Source organism: Alosa sapidissima, chromosome 16, assembly GCF_018492685.1.
Source record: "Alosa sapidissima isolate fAloSap1 chromosome 16, fAloSap1.pri, whole genome shotgun sequence".
Lineage (NCBI taxonomy): Eukaryota > Metazoa > Chordata > Actinopteri > Clupeiformes > Clupeidae > Alosa > Alosa sapidissima.
Genome location: NC_055972.1, coordinates 24,343,678 through 24,363,907, shown reverse-complemented (window position 1 = coordinate 24,363,907; position 20,230 = coordinate 24,343,678). Strand labels below are relative to the sequence as shown.

Sequence of the window (20,230 nt, the reverse complement as noted above, 5' to 3'; positions counted from 1 at the left end):
TTGTTTTTCATACAAGAGTCCTATGACAAATAAGAGTATGAAAAGTCAGGGAAGGAAACATGCATAGAACGTCTGTGTTTGCGTCATGGTATTTAAAGATTTGCGGATTTACTTGTCCATACTAGTACATGTCTCCAGAGTTTTCAAATGAAAACAGGGCCAACTGTGTTGGCAAATCATTCCTTTAAGGGGCCTTAAAAATGGTAGAGTAATGTAGATGAGAGTCCTAATGGTAACCAAAATGTTGCAGATTCAATTGAAAAAGGAATAATGTAGACAGTAGACACCCTCTAAGAGTACCAGTGTGGCTAAATTTGCTTGTGACTACACACACACACAGACAGACAGACAGACACACACATACACACACATACACACACACACACACACACACACACACACACACTCACACACACACACAGACTTTCACTGTTTTTAGTTGCATGGTTTAGAAGCTGGGATTGTAGGAGGCAATCTGTTGCCAGTGCTACTGTTCTCATTCATATGCACACACACACACACACACACAGAAACAGACACAGACACAGTCACACACGCACACACACACACACACACACACACACACACACACACACACACACACACACACACACACACACACACACACACACAGTGTTTTGAGCAGCATGTTCTGCAGGTCGGACTGCACTGTACAGATAGCACTGCACCAATGGGATTGTCACTGTGCCACCGGGAGGCAGAGTCAACATTCCTGGGGTTGGTGCTCCTACACAGAAAAAGACATGAGTGGGTCAAGTCTACACAAGAAAAGACCATCTCCTGGCAATCGCTAAAGGAGCAAACTTTGTACAGGTACACTTGACCCTCCAGTGGGATGGACAGAACAAATAGACAAATACAAAGATAGAGAGTGAAAAGGAAAAAGGGAGAGAAGAGGCGGGGGGATGGAGAGAGGGAGAGAGAGAGAGAAAGAGAGAGAAACAGTGAGGATGGAAGTGTGAGGTAGAGTAAGACATATTTAAAATTCAACTGTATTTTTAATGGTGTTGCATTGATGTATAATTAATGATAAATGCATTGCTTCATTGAATGAGACAAAATTGCCACAACAGATATACAGTATTTACAAGAGTTTAAGTAAACAAATAAGCTTAGAAAGTTACCAGCTGAGCGCAATGGCAGACAGAGAGCCAATAGAACTGTACAACATAGTGTGGTGTATTCATCTATTATTTAAGATGGATTTTTATGTCTGATGGTGTTGCAAAATTTTACATTCATTGTGGGAAGGTGCACTATCCTTGATACAGCATAGTAAGATACAATCTCATGGAAATCCTTAGATTTAAGGATCTACTGTCTGACTGCTGAACTGATGTCACACTTTAACATGATGACAATGATATTCCATCAATATGCCTAAGAAATTATCTTTACTGTCTAGATTTAGCAAAGGTCTGAGAACAACTTTTTGAAAACTCTTCAATGTAGTTATTTGCAATGTAGTTATTTGCAAATGTATTTGCAAAGGTCCAATTGAGTAGCCTTTCAGGGAGATACTACTAGTCTGGAACACCATAATTCACCAACGGTTCCATCAGACAACAAAAAGGTCAGGCCAATCAATCAGCGACGAGAGGGATGACGCTATAGTTTCAAAATAAAAAGTGGTTGTGGTCAGAGGCGGACAGAGTACACAGCTTCATTACTTGAGTAAAAGTACAGATACCCCTTGCTAAATTTTACTCAAGTACAAGTAAAAGTACAACAGTCAGATGTCTACTTAAGTAAAAGTACTGAAGTACTTGTTTTTAAAAGTACTTGAGTATAAGAGTACATTTTCTAAATATTGCATTACTACTGCCACAGTTCTCACATTTATGTACAGAAACGTCCTACATGGAGTTATGAAAAATTTTAATGTTAATACCTTGGAGAATGTAAAAGGAATTGAAAGTAAAATCAAGTCATTTCCATCTTTTTACCATGTTACCAGGGATGGGCTGTATTTCTAATACATGTATTTAAAATACGTATTTCAAATACAAAATACTATTTTGTAATTGAAACACTTGAAGCAAAAACTATCAATAACTTGTCCAGCAAATTGAAATAGTCTGGCGAGGTGGAGCCACGGGTTGGCACATTCCCGGGATGGACCTGCTGCGTCTTCATCCATTGTTTCGTCCATGGTTTCGTCTCTTATCTAAATCTGATCATGGAGTTGACTTTGGCGGAAAGCTGAAGGTGATTGCTGATAGGCTGTCCCAATCAGTGGCGCCTGCACAATCCAATCACGTTTGAGAGGGAAACAACAAATTGAGGGTTTCCGAGAAGTAACGGGTACTCACGGTTATGGATAGAAATGTAGTGGAGTAAAGAGTACAATATTTGCCTCTCAAATGTACTTGAGTAAAGTCAAGAGTACTCCCCAAAAATGATACTCGAGTAAAGTACAGATCCCTCAAAATTGTACTCAAGTACTGTACTCAAGTAAATGTACTCCATTACTGTCCGGCTCTGGTTGTGGTAAACGGTAGTTGCAATGCCCGCATCGGAAGATGATTGGCCAATGTTGTTTATCGTAAGTTTGTAAAGTGTAGGCAAAGTAGGAAGTAAGTGTAGGAATCCCTGATCAATGTATTTGGTTAGGCAGGACCAATGATTTCAAAGTTAACGCAAAGTTCCCTTTGCAATGGCCTACTCTTCACCATGGAAAAACCAAGACAGTGAACTTGTTCACACATCTTATGATGCGTGTAAGTTCATGACACAGGCCCAACCTGAAGGCTTGTTCAGGTGTAGGTGTGTGCATCAACACTAGCTCAACGATACATGCAAAGAAACTTGTAAGTAGAGGGTCATTTCATTGTAAGGCAGTCTAGCTTTTATGTAGGGCACAGTGGCTCTGAGTGTCATTCCACGTCGATATATGGATTAGAAAATTTGCCATTATGGGGGACACAGACTGGGTAGATTGATCTGAGTATCAACCTTTCAAACAAAAGAACATGGTGTTATTTAGCCGGCATCGATTGATATTTCTGAGGAATGATGTATAACTCCTGTATAAGCCATGTGCATGTGTGCACAAACGTTACATTTCATTTAATTTAATGTACTACTGCATTTTCATTCCTTCAAAGATGTAAACAGGACGAGAGATTAAAGTGGAAAGCTTTGTGAAGTCATAATTAAAGTATAAAATACATCAGAGATGGCGTCTTTTTAATGTTCTTGATTAGACCTGCTACGTCATAAATGCATTTTTAAAACATTTTTAAATTACAAATGAATGCTTTAATTTGAAGCGTTAAAGAAAGGAAGAGAGAAAGAAAATGAAAAAGGAAAGGCAGAAAGAAAGAAATGTCAAGTCAACTTCATCAAACAATCTAGTGATAAATACTCAAACACACAAAGTAGATTATTTTCCTTCCGCAGCGCACAATTCACGCAATCAACCTAACCATAATTTCACACCCCTGAACCCCGCTATGGTCTGTAACTCTCAGATGACGAACACAAAGCTGGCATAACAACATTGTACTTAAAGCTGCAGTTGGCAAGAGTTGGCAAGATTTTTTGATCATATTCACTGAAACGGACACTATGCTCCGACAGAACAACATAAATCAGTCGGTTTTAGAAAAAAGAACACACTTCTATCTCCACCTAGAGCCTGTTATTCGTTTAGCTCCTGGTTCTTCTGGTCCAATCAGAGCAGAGCTGTGTGAGATCTGACTCTCAAGCACAGTCTGGTGCAGTCTGGTGCGCACTGACAAGCACAAACTCAATGAGAGGGTGCTTGGTGGTAGTGGGGGAGGGGCATAAGAGTTGTAAACATTCAAAATTTTGGTTAAGTCCCCTCCTCTGTCAGACTTGCCAACTGCAGCTTTAACAACCACACTCCCTCCAGTGCCGGCCAACCTGAATTCTTATATCTTCCGGTTCTTACTACCCTCTAATGGCTTCACATCATTTCCCATTATGCTTGTCTGTGTTGCCAATTTACAGCTGTATGGAAACACCCAGCTCTGGACAAAAAATAAACAGACCATTATATGCACTCGTGCTGCAGAGTGCTGAGTGGACCTGCTGTTTAATGTCGCAGGAATTGGTTTGCATTATGCGTTGTTGTGAGGCTTAATCCCCTGTGAAAATTCCAAGGGTGAAATAATGGCGGATAGAGACTGGAGCAGAGTGCTGAGAGGTTGACTTTTGAACTGTGGGATTTGAGGCAGACAAAGAATGTCAAATTTGCTTCAGTCGAAACCAGTGTGGAGTGCGTTTGGCCTGTCACAACGTCAAACTGCCCCCAAACTGAGCATTAGCTAAACCACTATGCAGGGCCACATACAGTATGACGTAGGTCATAACGAATGGAAGACAATGGCATACACTTCTTTTTACGGAGGAAATAAAAAGTTGTTTTTTTGTTTACAATCAACAAGAGAGGGGTAGGGGGGGTAATGTTTGAACACTAATTAGCATTTCATTTTTGAGTGGCCAAAGAGTGACAGCCAATGTGCCCTCCATTGCTGTTACTCTGTGCTTTTAATTTGTTTGATGTCACTTTGAGGGCAGCCTAAGGTTCACATTTTCCCATTGATTTAACAGCATTTAAAGCTGAAAATCAAAGTGATGGCAATTATGCACAGACCTCCACCAAGGCCAATTGCCGTACACGGCGCTAGCGAAAGTGAAACTAAATTCAGAAGCCGCCCAGCGATTCAGACCCACTCCAAAATGTAATTGGTGCTTCCTTGGCCTGTGCAAGACCCTTTCACAAAAATCAGGCAGCTACACATAACCTCTTGGCGGAGGTGTATTGGTGGCTTTGACATCACAAATGGATTCTTATAAACATATTTCATCAAGAGAAAAAAACATATTTTCAAAATGTTTTATGATTTAAGAAATAGAGTGGGACTACAGTGGGCATGGTGGGGGGCCTTTCTGTGTTTTCCTGGGTTTACAACTACCCAACACTGGACAAACCTTGCACTTTCATTTGGCTTTTTTGTATTGTCAAAGGTCATGAACCTGACACACACTATTGTAGGATGCTACAGATTTTAAAAGCAGGCCGATGACAGGCAGGTCTATCTTATGAAAACAAAATAACTGACCACATTACTCCAGCACTATAGTCGTCAGTTTCAAATCTAGATTTAAAGGATAACTCCGGTCTAGGAACAACTTATGTAAGGGATAATGTATAGAATGGCGGTCATTAATAAAATAAGTCCCGACAGGGCGAACTGGTCTTGCTACGTCCTGAAGGGACTTATTTTCCCGATAATGACCGGCATTCTAAACATTATCCCGCTTATTATCCAGCTTCCGTTTCATTGTAGCTTTTGTTGAGAAACAAGTTCGCAACACACGCTGAACTTGAATCAAACATTGTTTAGAACACAGTTGATCAACCGTCTGCTTTCCCTTTTGAATGAAGTTCCATTTGAGTAAGACTGAAACATGCATTTACATCTATGCTACTATGAAGAGGGTCTCTACATACAAACTGAAGTATTGCTCACCTTTGTAAGCATAAAGAAAGGGTATAAAAAAGACCGTTTGTGCAGTCAGTGCAAAACCACATTTATTTTTCATTAGCAGGGAAAACAGGCAAAACCCGTTAAAACCAGGAAAAACAGTTAAAGGATTACAACAACTCCTTAAAGTCATTCACCAATGCCTGCTATCTGTGGCAATTATTTCTCATAATCCATTAAGAGCGTCTCACACCGTTATCTCTGCACTCTAAACAGCTGCCAATCTTCACCATAAATCTATCTCTAGCTAGATCCAGAAAGAAAGACATTTATAGAGGGTGTATATAGAGAAGTGACACTTACAGATTCGACTCCAGAGGGTACCTTTAAAAGAGACTGTGTGCAAGCATGCTATTATGTAGCCATTAGAACCATTAAAGCTTGCAAGATGTACCTGTTTTTTTTATTATTATTATTGTTTCAAGTTCTATTAGATCACACAGCATGGAATATATTGACACCATCATTGAAACGTGTAAGTAGAATTTGTGTTTAAAAAGGACAGAGAACAATTCACTCTCCTTTGGAACTCATCATCTATCTTATCACATCATGCTGAACTATTCATTTCCATTCACTGCCTGAACGTGTCGTGTACCTTGCTTTCAATGATCTGGTGCACTTACCCCAAAGGTTAGAATACCACACAGAGAGCAAGAGAGAGAGAGAGAGTACTGTAGCTGTAATGAGATACAGGAAGACTAATCATCTTGAGTTGATTCATGTAAAAACCTTTTAAAAGGACCACTTTTAATTAGCTTTAAATCAAACTCTCACAGCACTGGGCATTGATTGCTAATTGTTCAGCTGGCAATAATCAACTTGTTAGCCCCAACAACTTATGTACTAGTAAATATAATCATTGCATATAGAAGTAGAAGGAGAACGCAGTGTTTATAAGATTTGCCACATCACTTAAGGTGAGTTTGATCTACAGTATAATTTAAAAAATTAAAATATAATTAGGCTACCCTTCCGTAACAGTGAAATCTTGCAAAGGTTGCATAAGAAATCAATTCAATTGGTGTCCATTCTGGCCAAAAGAGCAAACTCCCCTATAAAAAGCCATTAACCTGATGGATTGGGTTGTAATGGTCTAAGAAGTGAGTGAGTAATGTATAATAGAGAAAGGTCAGACTTCAACTTGGAATTCAGTGGAGAGACAACTTCAAAGACTTCCACACACACACACACACGCACACACACACACACTGCACCGACTTCCAGAATTAAATATAGCTCACAAAGGAACAGAGTATACAAAGAAACACCTCAGCGTTAAAAATAAACAGATGGCCGTCCCCATAGAAGAGCTACTTATGATGAAGTAAAAAAAAAAAAAAAAATGTTTTAGGTAAACACAATATTTGCAATGAAAGAAAACATTTAAAACAAATAAACCAAAAAAAAAAGAGTGCAATAATTGCAGTTTTGGGTATTACAGCAGATGATGTAACATTACTGCTGAGCCGTAGATGACTAAGGGAGGACTCCCTCACAGAGGGATAATGGCTTCCTCCTCGATGAGCCCTACACGCCATGAACTGCACACATCTGGATGGCGCTGCAGTGGTTCCATCGCTGCCATATGGCTTGGAACAGAGACCAAAGCACTTTGTTGACACAGAACAATGAATGATGCAAAGCAGGCTGGGACACTCGAGCGTGAGGTTTTTTTTTACAGAGCCGTCGGTAGTTTGCATTTAATTCTTGGCGGAAAACTACAGTTAAAAAGAGCAACAAGGGTAATGCATATGGATGAAGAAGTATAAATACGGCTAAAAAAAAAAGTTAAATAAATAACCCGTTTCAAAGATGTGCCTTTCATAGTTATCTGTGGCCATCATTCATTTCATATGTCTCAGAACTCATTCGAAAAAAGACCCAGAGAGATTATTTATGTCTAAATGGGCTTCTATAGATCCTTCCTGAGGGGCCAGAAAGTTGAAGCTTCAATGACATGTCAATTTTCATGAATGATTGATGAGATGTTGTCTTTGCCTGCGAGAATGTGAGAAGTTTTAAAGAGCATCTTTGGAGGAGACACCGGCTGACCTCAGTATGGCATGGTTAACCTGTGTCAATCATGTGGTGCCATTGGTGCCATTGTTGAAAATGTCCAAAAGGCAAGGTAAAAATGGGCATTATTTAAATTTTAGCATTTAAATGTATGATGGCATAACTATGATATTAAACATGTCATATATAATGTTATTTCCCTGTAGAAACTAATGTATAAACATAAACATGTAGAATGCTTTACTTCCAATACTGAGCTGAATGTAATGATGTCATAACAAGCATATGCACAATATTTAACACATCAATATCTATATATGCAAATGAGTTGTTATTATTTTGTTATTATTTCTGAAAGTGCATAGATAAATAGTTAAATGTTTGGGGGCACCGACAAACGTAAACCTGACAGACCTTACTTAAAAATCACAAGGAATAACCTACTTACAACTTACAAGTTACCTAACGGCCTGCAAAACACAATGTAACAAAGAAAGGTTTTTCTACATGAATATTTTAGATGCAGTTGTTTACTAAATTCCAAAGAAAAATACACCTCCATGTCATTTTACACACCATGACACCATCAGGGCAGCCGTTGGTAGTGTTAAGTGCAAGCCATACATCTCTGTCTGTCATCATATAAAGCCTGCCCCATGCTACGACAAGTGCTTGGGTTTTTGGTGAATCAGAAATCGCTGTAAATTGAAGAATTGCCAGACAGACCTCGTGAGCGAATTCAAATGCCCTCACAGGTTTGTCTGGGTTCACCCGGCTAGTTCAGAGCAGAGTCTTTAAACTCTTTTCAGTGTTTCAGTTTAATTGCCGCATAATTTTCCACACCATAAGCCTCTACTTCAGTCGTGACTTAGTCCATTCATACCCCTGAGTTGAACTGAGGCCACCGATGGAGTGGCAGTGGTCCAGCTTTCCCCAGACACACATTTTGGCTTCACAAAAAAGAGCATAACAACATTCATTGTCAAGGAGTATACCTGTCGCTCTCTCATTCAGTCATGTCTTGAGTTGGCACCATCAGTTCAACCAGCAACACCTAGTCACTGCTGTTAAATCACACAACATTCTCTCATGTTCAATTCTAAAGTAACACTACTTTAGATACTGCGCTTAAACCCATAACCAAAGATGAGGTTTCAAAATGGCCTTCTTCCTCATTTCTATTTCAGTTCACTCCATACGACTACCTTCAGAGATAAAGTGATGATGCAGGTGAGAACTGACAATCTAGCACGCCTGGGCCTCCCTGTACAACTTACCCTCTGTTTATCCCTGCTCAGAGCTCACCTGATTAAGGTCAATGCAATTACAATGCTCTTGATTAACTAAATCAAGTTTGTTGAACTAATTGAGAGTGCCACTGATGACTTCAGTGCCGATGCACAACAGGCGCATCTAACACACAGTGTAGGGGGGTTTGTGAAGTGCATAGGTTCACTAGTTTAACCCTCCTGTTGTGTTCGCGGTCAAATGTGATCGATTGACAAATATTTTCTCTCAAAGATATTGTTAACTTATTCTGACTTGAATTTAGAAGAAGTGTCGTGGCACACTCAGAACTTCAATATGCAATTATTTATTAGACCAACGTTTCGGCTTGCGCCTTCATCAGGGTCATTTTCACACACGTAACTTATTCTGACTACCATGAGGCTCCTTAACTTTGTTAACACAGGGCATCTGAACACACAAAACAAATGTTGATGATTTTTATAACAATTTGAGTGTTTTATTTAACTTTAGAACAGCCATGTCAATTTTCCGGTTAAAATGACCGGCCATTAGAAATGAATTGGGTGATAAAATGGTCAGTGTATAAAATTGGGTCCAGGCACAAACTTACTGATCAGATGGACTGTATGTGTGCTTCTGTACATTAAAACACACAAACAAACACACCTTCACTCCCCCTCTTTGCTTATATGCCAGCCCGTACTGCCTTTCCCCAATAGAATCTTCCCCTTTCTGACTTGCATGAGCTCAGGTCAGTGAGGCCTGCAGGCCATAAATAGCAAATGTAAGTACAAAACTGGTTATATCCAATAGAACACAAGTTGATGTAAAGGTCTATCACAACTTTAGATGATAATATGTGTGCTACTATGTTTTTAACAAGTTATAATGCAGCGGTCATTTTTGACCGGGAAAACAAAACTAGTAAACATAAAACGAACACAAAAGGAGGGTTAATTGGTCTGACCTAGCTAAATGTACTGATAATAGCAAGCAACAGTTCCCCAAAACAACTTTCACGAAAGACTTGTGTGATCATAAACATATCTCAATCTATCACATTTCATGAGCAATATTAAAAAAGTAAATGACAGTTATATCATAAATATAGTAAAAAAGTGGAGCTTCACACCAAACAGTAAATAAATTGCCACCAATATGTTATTCAAAAGAGCACACATGATAATGCCAATGATGAAACCTCCTAGATGCAAAGAGGTCAACATTTCCACCAAAACAAATAAAATCTCCCATTTAGTCAGAGTTCAAAAACATAAGTATACTTACCAACAGCTAAACATTGTTTTACATCAAAGGTCATACAGTAGTACAGTATGTGAATAAGAACTGCCATGTAATGTCAAATCTACTATATTTTCTATCTCAAATAGGTTTTTCAGACCAGCATCCCAATTCATTGAATCTTCTATTTACAGTTGCTATTATTTAAGTTGCAGTTCATTATACAGTGATATAACTATGAAAAGAAGGAAAATCTATTCTCTTTCATGGTTTTAATTAGCATACCACACAGCTCTTTTGTTTCAAGTGCAGCGTATAGGCCTGGCACATCTAATCTCAAAGGTGTTTATCTCCTCAGTTCAGATATCCTTTAATCCACGTGGGAAAATTTCCACATAAAAGAGTAATATCACCTTTGGTCTTACCTTCATAAATTGCTTTAAATCCTTGAGCACTTACAGCAAAGTCCGTGGTAAACCACAGTGCCATTATTGACCCAGTGCTCACGATTGGAGATGGTAACATGAAGCCCGACAACCTGGAGGAGTGAGAGAGAACCATTAGCCCACAAACAAACAACAGATTTGCAGACTCTTGTTAGATGGCCTGCTAGAACATGATGTACAGTATAGACATATATTAAGCAAGGTGATGATTATTACTTTCATTTGTCATCTTTTAAATTGATACTAATTTGTGACATAAAGGTACAGAACAGAGACACTGCTGTGAATGTTTTCCATGAAATGATTTACGATATATTGAGATGAGACTCTAACTAAAGCTCAATCAAATCATTTACTCAGTTTCACACTTTATTTAGATGTCTATCACCCAAGATGCAAATTCCACTGTGAAACTGAACAGAGAGGCCGTAAACTGTTTTCTCGAGCCTCCATACCATTTATGTAAAGTACTTTGGGTATTGTGGAAAAGTGCAATCATTCATTCATTTCATTACTGTAACAACAACTCTTCAATTTGTCATGAAACCAAAGGGTTACAGATCAATTAGACAAATGACAATATCTACACAATAAAACATATGGATTTCATGCCATAGTCATCAACTATAACAGATTAGAAAAACAATGCTGGCTGTTTGGAGACATATACATATTTGCTATGACTGTCTTTGTTGCATGACAAGAAACCACTGTAAGGAAAATAAAGTAAAATGCCTGACCATAAAAAACAACATATTACCACCATCTTAAAGGAGAATTCCGGTGTGATATTGACCTAAAGTGTATTGAAACATGATACCGAGTGTGAACGTATGTCTCATAGCCCATCTCGGCTTGTCCAGTGGAAATGCATGGATTCCAGTTGCTGCTACTGGAAGAAACTGGAATCCATGCATTTCCACTGAATTATTTTTGGAATCTGATCCCTTATCATACCTGTTCATTCTTACTCGTTGCTCGACTTATCGTGACTAAATTCAAGATGGCTGCAAACGCTAAACTTCGTGAAGATACTGTCTGTATAAATCGTCTTGTAAGTAAACTACCAGTGCTTTTTCAAAGTTCTCAATGTCTCGTTTTAAATGTCAGGGCCCTCGGAAGTCTACCAATGAAGTGTGGAGATACATTGAGCTTCGTAAATGGGTGTAAAACAGTGATTTATTTGCATGGCTAGCCCGATGCCGAAGCACCACTATTGAAAAAGCTGTTGGTAGCATCGGCCAACTAGCGCCAGATTTTGGAGTGCAGGGGATGACACTTGGTATCATGTTTCAATACACTTTAGGTCAATATCACACCGGAATTCTCCTTTAATGGGGCAACCGTGGCCTACTGGTTAGCGTTTCAGACTTGTAACCGGAGGGTTGCCGTTGCCGAACCCCGACCAGTAGGCACGGCTGAAGTGCCCTTGAGCAAGGCACCTAACCCCTCACTGCTCCCCGAGCGCCGCTATTGTAGCAGGCAGCTCACTGCGTCGGGATTAGTGTGTGCTTCACCTCACTGTGTGTTCACTGTGTGCTGAGTGTGTTTCACTAATTCACGAATTGGGATAAATGCAGAGACCAAATTTCCCTCACGGGATCAAAAGAGTATATATACTTATACTATACTTATACTCAAAAGAGTTTATTCATTACATTACATTACATTACATCACATTTGGCTGACGCTTTTTAACCAAAGCGACTAACAACATGGTAAACAGTAAGTTTTAGAACAATTCTCACAATTTTAGGACAGTTTAAAAAAACATTAGAGTACAGTAAGAATAAGTGCGTCGGTGAGTGCTGTTTTTAACAGTTACTTGTCAGTTTAAAACGGCTGGTGAGTGCTAGGATCAGTAAGACTTGTTGTAAGTGTTGCTATGAGAGTAGATGTTCTCTAAAGAGCTGGGTCTTCAGGAGTTTTTTGAAAGTGGAAAAGGATGTCCCTGCCCTTGTAGGAACTGGCAGTGTGTTCCACCAACGAGGAACAACAGATGAGAAAAGTTTGGATTGGCTTGAGCGTACCGGTGGTAGAGCTAGACGTCGTTCGTCAGAGGAGCGCAGCGGTCTGGAGGTAGTGTAAGTCTGTAAGAGGGCATTCAAGTAGGTGGGAGCAGAACCGGAGACTACTTTGTAGGCAAGCGTTAGAGACTTGAATTTGATGCGGGCCGCCATAGGTAGCCAGTGTAGCTGGATGAGCAGCGGGGTAACATGTGCCCTTTTGGGTTGGTTGTAGACCAGGCGCGCCGCCGCGTTCTGGATCATCTGAAGTGGTTTCACTGCGCAGGCTGGGAGACCTGTCAGGAGGGCATTGCAGTAGTCGAGTCGTGAGATGACTATTGCCTGAACCAGAAGTTGGGTAGCATCTTGAGTCAAGTAAGTCCTGATTTTCCGTATGTTGTAGAGTGCGAAACGGCATGACCGGGCGACTGAGGCGACATGATCTGAGAAGTTTAGTTGGTTGTCAAGAACAACTCCTAGATTTCTTGCAGTCCTGGTCGGTAAAACAGACAGGGAGTCAAATTTGATGTTGATGTCGTGGTGTATGGTAGGTTTAGCTGGGATGACCAGCAGTTCAGTCTTTGAGAGGTTCAGCTGGAGGTGGTGTGCCTTCATCCATGTAGCTATGTCTGAAAGGCAATCCGAGATCCATGCTGAAACCAGGGGGTCGTCAGGTGGAAAGGACAGATAGAGCTGTGTGTCGTCTGCATAGCAGTGGTATGAGAAGCCGTGCGAACGGATAATCTGTCCCAAGGAGGTGGTGTAGATAGCAAAGAGGAGGGGGCCCAGCACTGAGCCCTGGGGGACCCCTGTGGTGAGATGGTGAGGTGCGGATAGCTGACCAAGCCATGATACGTTAAACGAGCGTCCTGTGAGGTAGGATTCAAACCAGGAGAGAGCAGAACCGGAGATTCCCATGTCAGCGAGTATAGAGAGAAGGATACGGTGATTAACCGTGTCAAAGGCAGCCGATAAGTCAAGCAGAATGAGTACTGATGACCGAGCGGTCGCCCTGGCTTCTTTTAAGGCTTCTGTTACAGACAGCAGAGCCGTTTCGGTAGAGTGGCCGCTTTTGAACCCAGACTGATTTGGATCCAGAAGGTTGTTCTGTGAAAGGAAGTCAGAGACCTGTTTGGAGACTGCTCGTTCAATGCCTTTGGATAGGAAAGGCAGTAGTGAGACAGGGCGGTAGTTCTCGACTTGAGCAGGGTTGAGAGAAGCTTTCTTAAGTAACGGTGTTACCCGGGCCATTTTGAACGCTGTTGGAAATGTGCCGGAGGTTAGCGAGGCATTGATCACATGTGTGATAGCTGGAGCGATGGTCGGGCTGATGGACTGAAGTAGGCTCGTAGGTATAGGGTCCAGCGAGCATGTGGTAGGACGGTGAATATTCACCAATTGCAACTTTTAACATTCGAAAATCACACTGTATTATCCACATTTACAATATGTATACTCATCAACACTCTATAGGAACCATTCGATACCACTGGTATTGTTATAAACATTGGACAATAACCTCCATCATCATCAAACATGTTGAATGCCTTTTTTAAAAATCCGAAACCACATGATGCAGTCCACCTCACTGAGATCACAGAATTCATAGTTTACCCACCTCTTATTTTACCATCTCTCCTATGGACATAATTGATTTTGCAGAGACCACATTTCCCTCACGGGATCAAAAAAGTACACTTCTACTTAAAATGAGTAGCTGAGTAGCTCATACAGTACAGACCTTATGTGGTCATTGTCAGTATTGGCAGCTGAGGTCAAGAATAATTGTCCGTATAACTTCCCTGACAGGATAACAAGGCATCTGAGTTTCTTTGGGACTGCATTTCATAGGAGAAACCCATCACATGCATTTACACAAAAGACATGATTGATACCACACGATTACTGTGATTTCATTGGAAAATTGCAGGGAATCTGAGTGTGGTTATACATGCTCTTTCACTGTGTCATTGCTGTTTTCATCAGGGTATCATCTGTAGTTTGCTGAGAATGTCATCAGACATTCAGGCATCTCTTTTCTCCCTTTGTCGTGATTTGTCCACCTATTTGTCCACCTTGCTGGTAGATGTCATTTCCATGCAATTTTATGGAGGACACCATGAACTTTTTCTATAGGACGCCATGAATTTTTCATTCCATGTTGGTATGAGAGGCATGTGCTGTGGATCATTTATTTTTTTTCCCCAAGTGGGTGGATTTCTGGACAAGAAAACCAAATGATTGTCACTGTTTCTTTCTATATTTGCATGGGAAAAAAAAAAAACATTGATGATGAATGTTTCAGGGAAGGGAAATGAATTCCACAACATGTTCAAATCCATTCCACAGCATTCGAATGAAATTGGCCATTCTGAGAGCCTGAGTAAACATGATTGCATACTTTTTATTTTAGCAGTGATTCTGTAATACACGCATACACAAACACTCACGCACACGCACATGCACACATACACACACACACACACACACACACACACGCACACGCACACGCACACTATAGGCTATTTTCTATCATTTGTGTTCCCCTGTGCCCAATCACTTTCAGCTGACTGAGGAGTAAATACCTGGCCTGTATTTACCTGTTGCCTGTTGTTTCTAAATCATGCTCTTAGGAGCTCTAAAACATTTTCAATGGGATAATATGTTCATATTAAAGGACCCTGGTACTCAACTCCTCTCTCAAAACACAGTGTAAACAAGACCCTCCAAAAGCCGGCTTTGATATTACCTCTTGAATGCACAGCAACCTCCATGGTTCAAAAATCTCAGCACTTGCCAGTTAATTTCCAAACAGCACACAACTTTCACCATGACATGTAATTATGATTCAAATCCAAAGTAATATGTTTCTGGCATGATTGACACACAGCCGTATTCTACTCATATTTTATACACAATTTGAGAATGATTGATGGGTGAAGTGGCCCACACATGCACTATTCTGCAACAGGATGTCATTTCTGTAAGTGTTGCTGGGTATTCGGTTTCCCTGTGGAAACCATTGCTGGAAACTGTCTATTTTCTTTGAGTAACATACAAAAACATCACTTGTCTTCGTTCGTACAATATATTGAATACAAATATGTAAATATCTTACAGGTTCAAGATTCCTGTTTCCCATTGTTGACTTGTTCTTCCTGAAATTACATACTGTGTTGAGCAGCAGTGACAACACAGATAATGTCAGATAATAGTCAGTCAACCCTGGATTGATTCCCGCCGTTGTTAGTCCGCATCACTTTGGATAAAAGTGTCTGCTAAATATCAGTCAACTTTAACTTCAACTTTAAAATTTGGGGTTACCAGAGAGTTTGTCAATTTACACTGAACTTACACTTTCAGCTTATACAGATGAAAAAGCAGGCCTCTCAGAACCATTTTATGGTAAATGGGATCTCCCTGGGTAAGCACGAGACTGGGGTGGTTGAATACGTAGTGATTGATCAAATCTAAAATTCAAAGGTGCAGCATGCCATAATGTCTAATAGGCCAGTGGGTTATGCTTCCACATCAGTAGACTATGGGGGATACGATTGAGTGTTTTGCATGCTTTTGTGCCTCTCCATCTGTCCATTTTTTTCAACTTCTGACATGTCTAAAGTTTATTTAGAAGCTGTCTTTGTGTTGCACAAAATCACTGAAGGAGGCGATAACCTGTGTGTTATGTCTAAAACACACAGACACATCTCGGCGCACTTTGGGACAGGACTAATCTTCAGGGTTGCACCCATTTCAGACTCAGCTGTAGCTCTTAGAATGCTTTCCCAGACTAAAATACAGTTTTGCTGCAGACACATTAGTTCTTTTCCTTGAAATCGGGCCTCTACTTTGTGAGATTGCACTGCACTGCAATGTTGTTATGTATAATACAACAGCCATGAGGGGATATAAAATGCTAAAGAATGTTTCAATCACAGACAGCAGCTGCTGCTCCAGTGTAATTGTCTATCTATGCCACCACATTATAGATCCCGCATTACTCAAAGTGCTTAACATTTCAAAATATGTTATTTCTTAAAGGAAGCTTTACATCTACATACAAGTGTTCATGCGTTGTGGTGCCTAGTTCTGTTTAATTGCATTCATCTCCTGCTGGTTGATGCTTAACATGTCTGAAAAAACTTGGGAAATGTCATTGCTATATCAAAAATACCCACTTCTCCTTTTAGGACGATGCTACAGTGGAGGAAAATACAGCAATGATATTCAGCTCTCATTTCTGCTCTCTCAAACTGATGTGTTTATTTCATGTTTTCATGCCTCTGAGTCATTACCAATATGCATGGCAGCAGTAAACTGTCATTATTAAAAAAAACTGAAACGAATAAAGACAAATTGACTATCTTAGATGTAGTGTTTTTTCCCCCCACACTAACAGCATCCCGAGTCTCATTCTGGCAAAGAATCATTGTTTCTGCAAAGTTTCAATTCCTCTGGGGAAGCTTCTTGAGCAGTTGTCCAAGAGTCACAACGCATGAAATAGGAGGTTTCCTGATCACAGGTAACTGAAATGCCATTGCCAATTTAAAACACAACTCTTCGAGACAAGATCTCCTGATTATCAGTAGAAGAGTTGACAACTCTGGGGAAAGAAGAAGACAAAGACAAAGAAGAAGAAAAAGAAGAGGAGGAGGAGGAGGAAGAAGAAGAGGAGGAGGAGGAGGAGGAGGAAGAAGAAGAAGATAAAGAGGAGGAGGAGGAGGAGGAAGAAGAAGAAGAAGAAGAAGAGGAGGAGGAAGAAGAAGAAGAAGAAGAAGAAGAAGAAGAAGAGGAGGAGGAGGAGGAAGAAGAAGAAGATAAAGAGGAGGAGGATAAAGAAGAAGAGGAGGAGGAAGAAGAAGGAGAAAAAGAGGAGTAGGAGGATGAAAAAAAGAAGAGGAGGAAGAAGAAGAAGAAGAGGAGGAGGAGGAGGAGGAGGAGGAGGAAGAAAACGAGAAATGAGATATGCGATGATTAGCTCACAACACTTTACTGGCGGGAGCATAATTAGATTGTAATTGACGCTATTTCTTCACTCTTTTCTGAGACCGTACTGGGGCAAATGAAATGTGAGAGGAAGAGTTTTGTGCTAACGACCCTGTACCAAGGATGATAAAGTCACAAGATTGGCACAATTATGACGAAACTCACCATAAGATGATTATGGAGCAGTACAATTGTTCCGGTTTATAATTTGATTCCTCCATTGTGCCCGAAATTCTTTTCTTATATAGCTTGCCTTTTTGCCTGCACAGAGGTAATTGCATAGCGCTTCACTTTTTCTTTTTTTCCCTCCATTATTCTTTATAATCATATTTCAGATGGAGATACTTCTTTGATTTTTTTTTTAAGTCCTGCTGTGGTCAGAAAACTGTCCATGCATGGCAGCAACCAGTCTGAATTCCCCACAGTGAACCTTGGCATGCGGGGACAGCTTGTAAATGATAATGAACTTTGCTCCTGATCTCTCCTCTGCTATTCTGAGAAAAGAATGCATTACAGTTCAAACTGAGCCCAGTGATGGACCTGCACAGGGTCAGTAAATTGTTACCACTGTTTTGCTGCTCATTAACAATGACTGTACATGTGTGAATATGGTTGTGTAGAACTCTGCGTTGGTGCAATCCGAGCAAAATTTAGAAAGAGGATACATGTCCTGGTTCTTAGACTGAGACAGATAATAAGTACATGCACATAGAAATACAGTACATCAAAAGTGTTTGTATACAACAGAAATAGTCCAAGAGTATCTTTCCTCTCCAGATTACAGAATAGCTGATACAACAGTTCTACTGTAGTTCTAAACCTGGTCTCTGACGTTTAAAAGAAATCATGATATGCACTGTTTTAAAGACCTTTTTTTTAATTTTAATAAACCAAAAGTACATTTCCGCTTCCAAAAGTTAAGACAAGTAAAAGCATTAATCTAAAACATTGATTTAAAGTGCTATAGTGACTATTACGTCTCTCACAAAAATACCTCAGTATTATGAGTCTCTCTCACAATATTATCAATCATTATCAATTGATAGCCTATCTCCTCCCTAATACATTTTATTCTGTCTGGTTTTGATGATTCACCAACCTATCTTAGACTCCTCTGTTAATAAACATAGGGTGTATTGGGAAAATAAACACACACACACACACACACACACACACACACACACATTGTCTTTATGTCAATGTTTTCTCCATGATTTGAACATTTCTTGATGGAAAAAGAGTTGACTGTACTCACTGAGAGAATATGAATCACCAAATGACTACCACGTGTAAAATTCATCACGCTGCAAAAGGGCTAAGCACACTATGGAAGCACACCAATGGTGTAGTCACAATATATTGGTAAATCCATCATAGGCCTCAGCAGGTCTTGGCTCCCCTTGACTTGCAGTACAAGTGCATCAATCACCGGACAGCAACTCTCTTGCCTGTTGCTGAATTGAATTCCCTAACAGTGGTCCTATCAACACCCTTCCAGCAATTTTACGGAGCTGTTACTTTAGGTTGTCTGAACTGTAATTCCTGGTTTATGAGAAAAGTAAAGAAAAATATTAGCCTATCCAAGCTTTTCTTTCTGTCTGTGTGGGGATGGGGAGTATTTTTTGTCCTTTTGTCTCTGTGGTATTGAAGGCATGGCAGGTGCTGTTGCAGGATCACAGCAAAACAAAAAAGCTTCAAGCTAATCAATTCATAACTCGACTTGTATGGATCAACGCTGATTACAGACAGTTTACAGTCGCACTGTAAGCAAGAGTTTGCTATTGCATAAACTTCATGAAGTTAAATGAGTACTAAAAGGAAAATTAGGCATTGATGTCTTGTTTGTCAGCCTGTCTGGCAGCCTAAACAAGGTAGCATTTAATATATTACGAAAATTGCACCATGGCACAAGCTAATGAAAATAATATATTCAACACTAAGTCATATAAATGCTGAAACCTGAATGCAACATTTGCACCAAAATCGGCCATCCGTTATGTGTCTGAGAGCACTTGGGAGTGATCATATAATGAATTCAATAAAACAATAGGCATCAAACTAACATGACGCATCCTCATGAAGCTGCATCAATAAGTGTCTCATAAAGGCAGTTCTAAACCATGTGACATTATCAGGAGAATGTCAACCTGATGTAGCAGAAATACACTGTGACATTTAGTCTGAACCCTCAGTAATAAATCTGATATAACCATGTCATAAACGTGTCATATGGAAAATTCCACATAATATCCTAAATTTTAATGAAAGCTTATGTTATGATGAAAAATCGGGCCCTGTCATGGAATTGTAACTATCCTGACCACTCATATTATCTAATGCTACCTACGACTGCTTATTGTTATGATAGGGATAGTGGCTGCTGAGGCATAGGCCTATAACATTATAAAAACCGCCATGACAGTTACTAATCTGGCATGACACAATGTTATATCATTGAACACAAAAATCATAATGGTTTATGAAATCTGACATGGCATAGTTAGGCCTACAGTATATGTTAACAGTGTGATCTTAATGTTAAAGAATTTTTACTTTCCCCTTCACTAAATACATTTCCCTCACTTACATAACAGCAAAAAAAGAAACAGCCTGAAAGCCTTGGAAAGCAAGATAAACTTGAATCCTACACCTGCAGATATTCTGCATCTGCAATAGACTTCTATGAGGGTTTAGTCTGCATAGTTGAGTTTGACTATAATGATCCAGTCAGCCTTTAAGCTTT

General features: G+C 39.9%; 1 protein-coding gene across 1 annotated transcript in view; it reads right to left on the bottom strand.

The window, feature by feature from the left end:
- LOC121685425 (CUB and sushi domain-containing protein 1-like) overlaps window positions 1-20,230 on the bottom strand; it is a 295,334-nt gene that overhangs the window by 170,948 nt on the left and 104,156 nt on the right. The window contains exon 3 of the mRNA XM_042065939.1: window positions 10,475-10,587. Within this exon, the coding sequence (XP_041921873.1) occupies window positions 10,475-10,587 (113 nt within the window). The remainder of the gene's footprint in view (window positions 1-10,474; window positions 10,588-20,230) is intronic.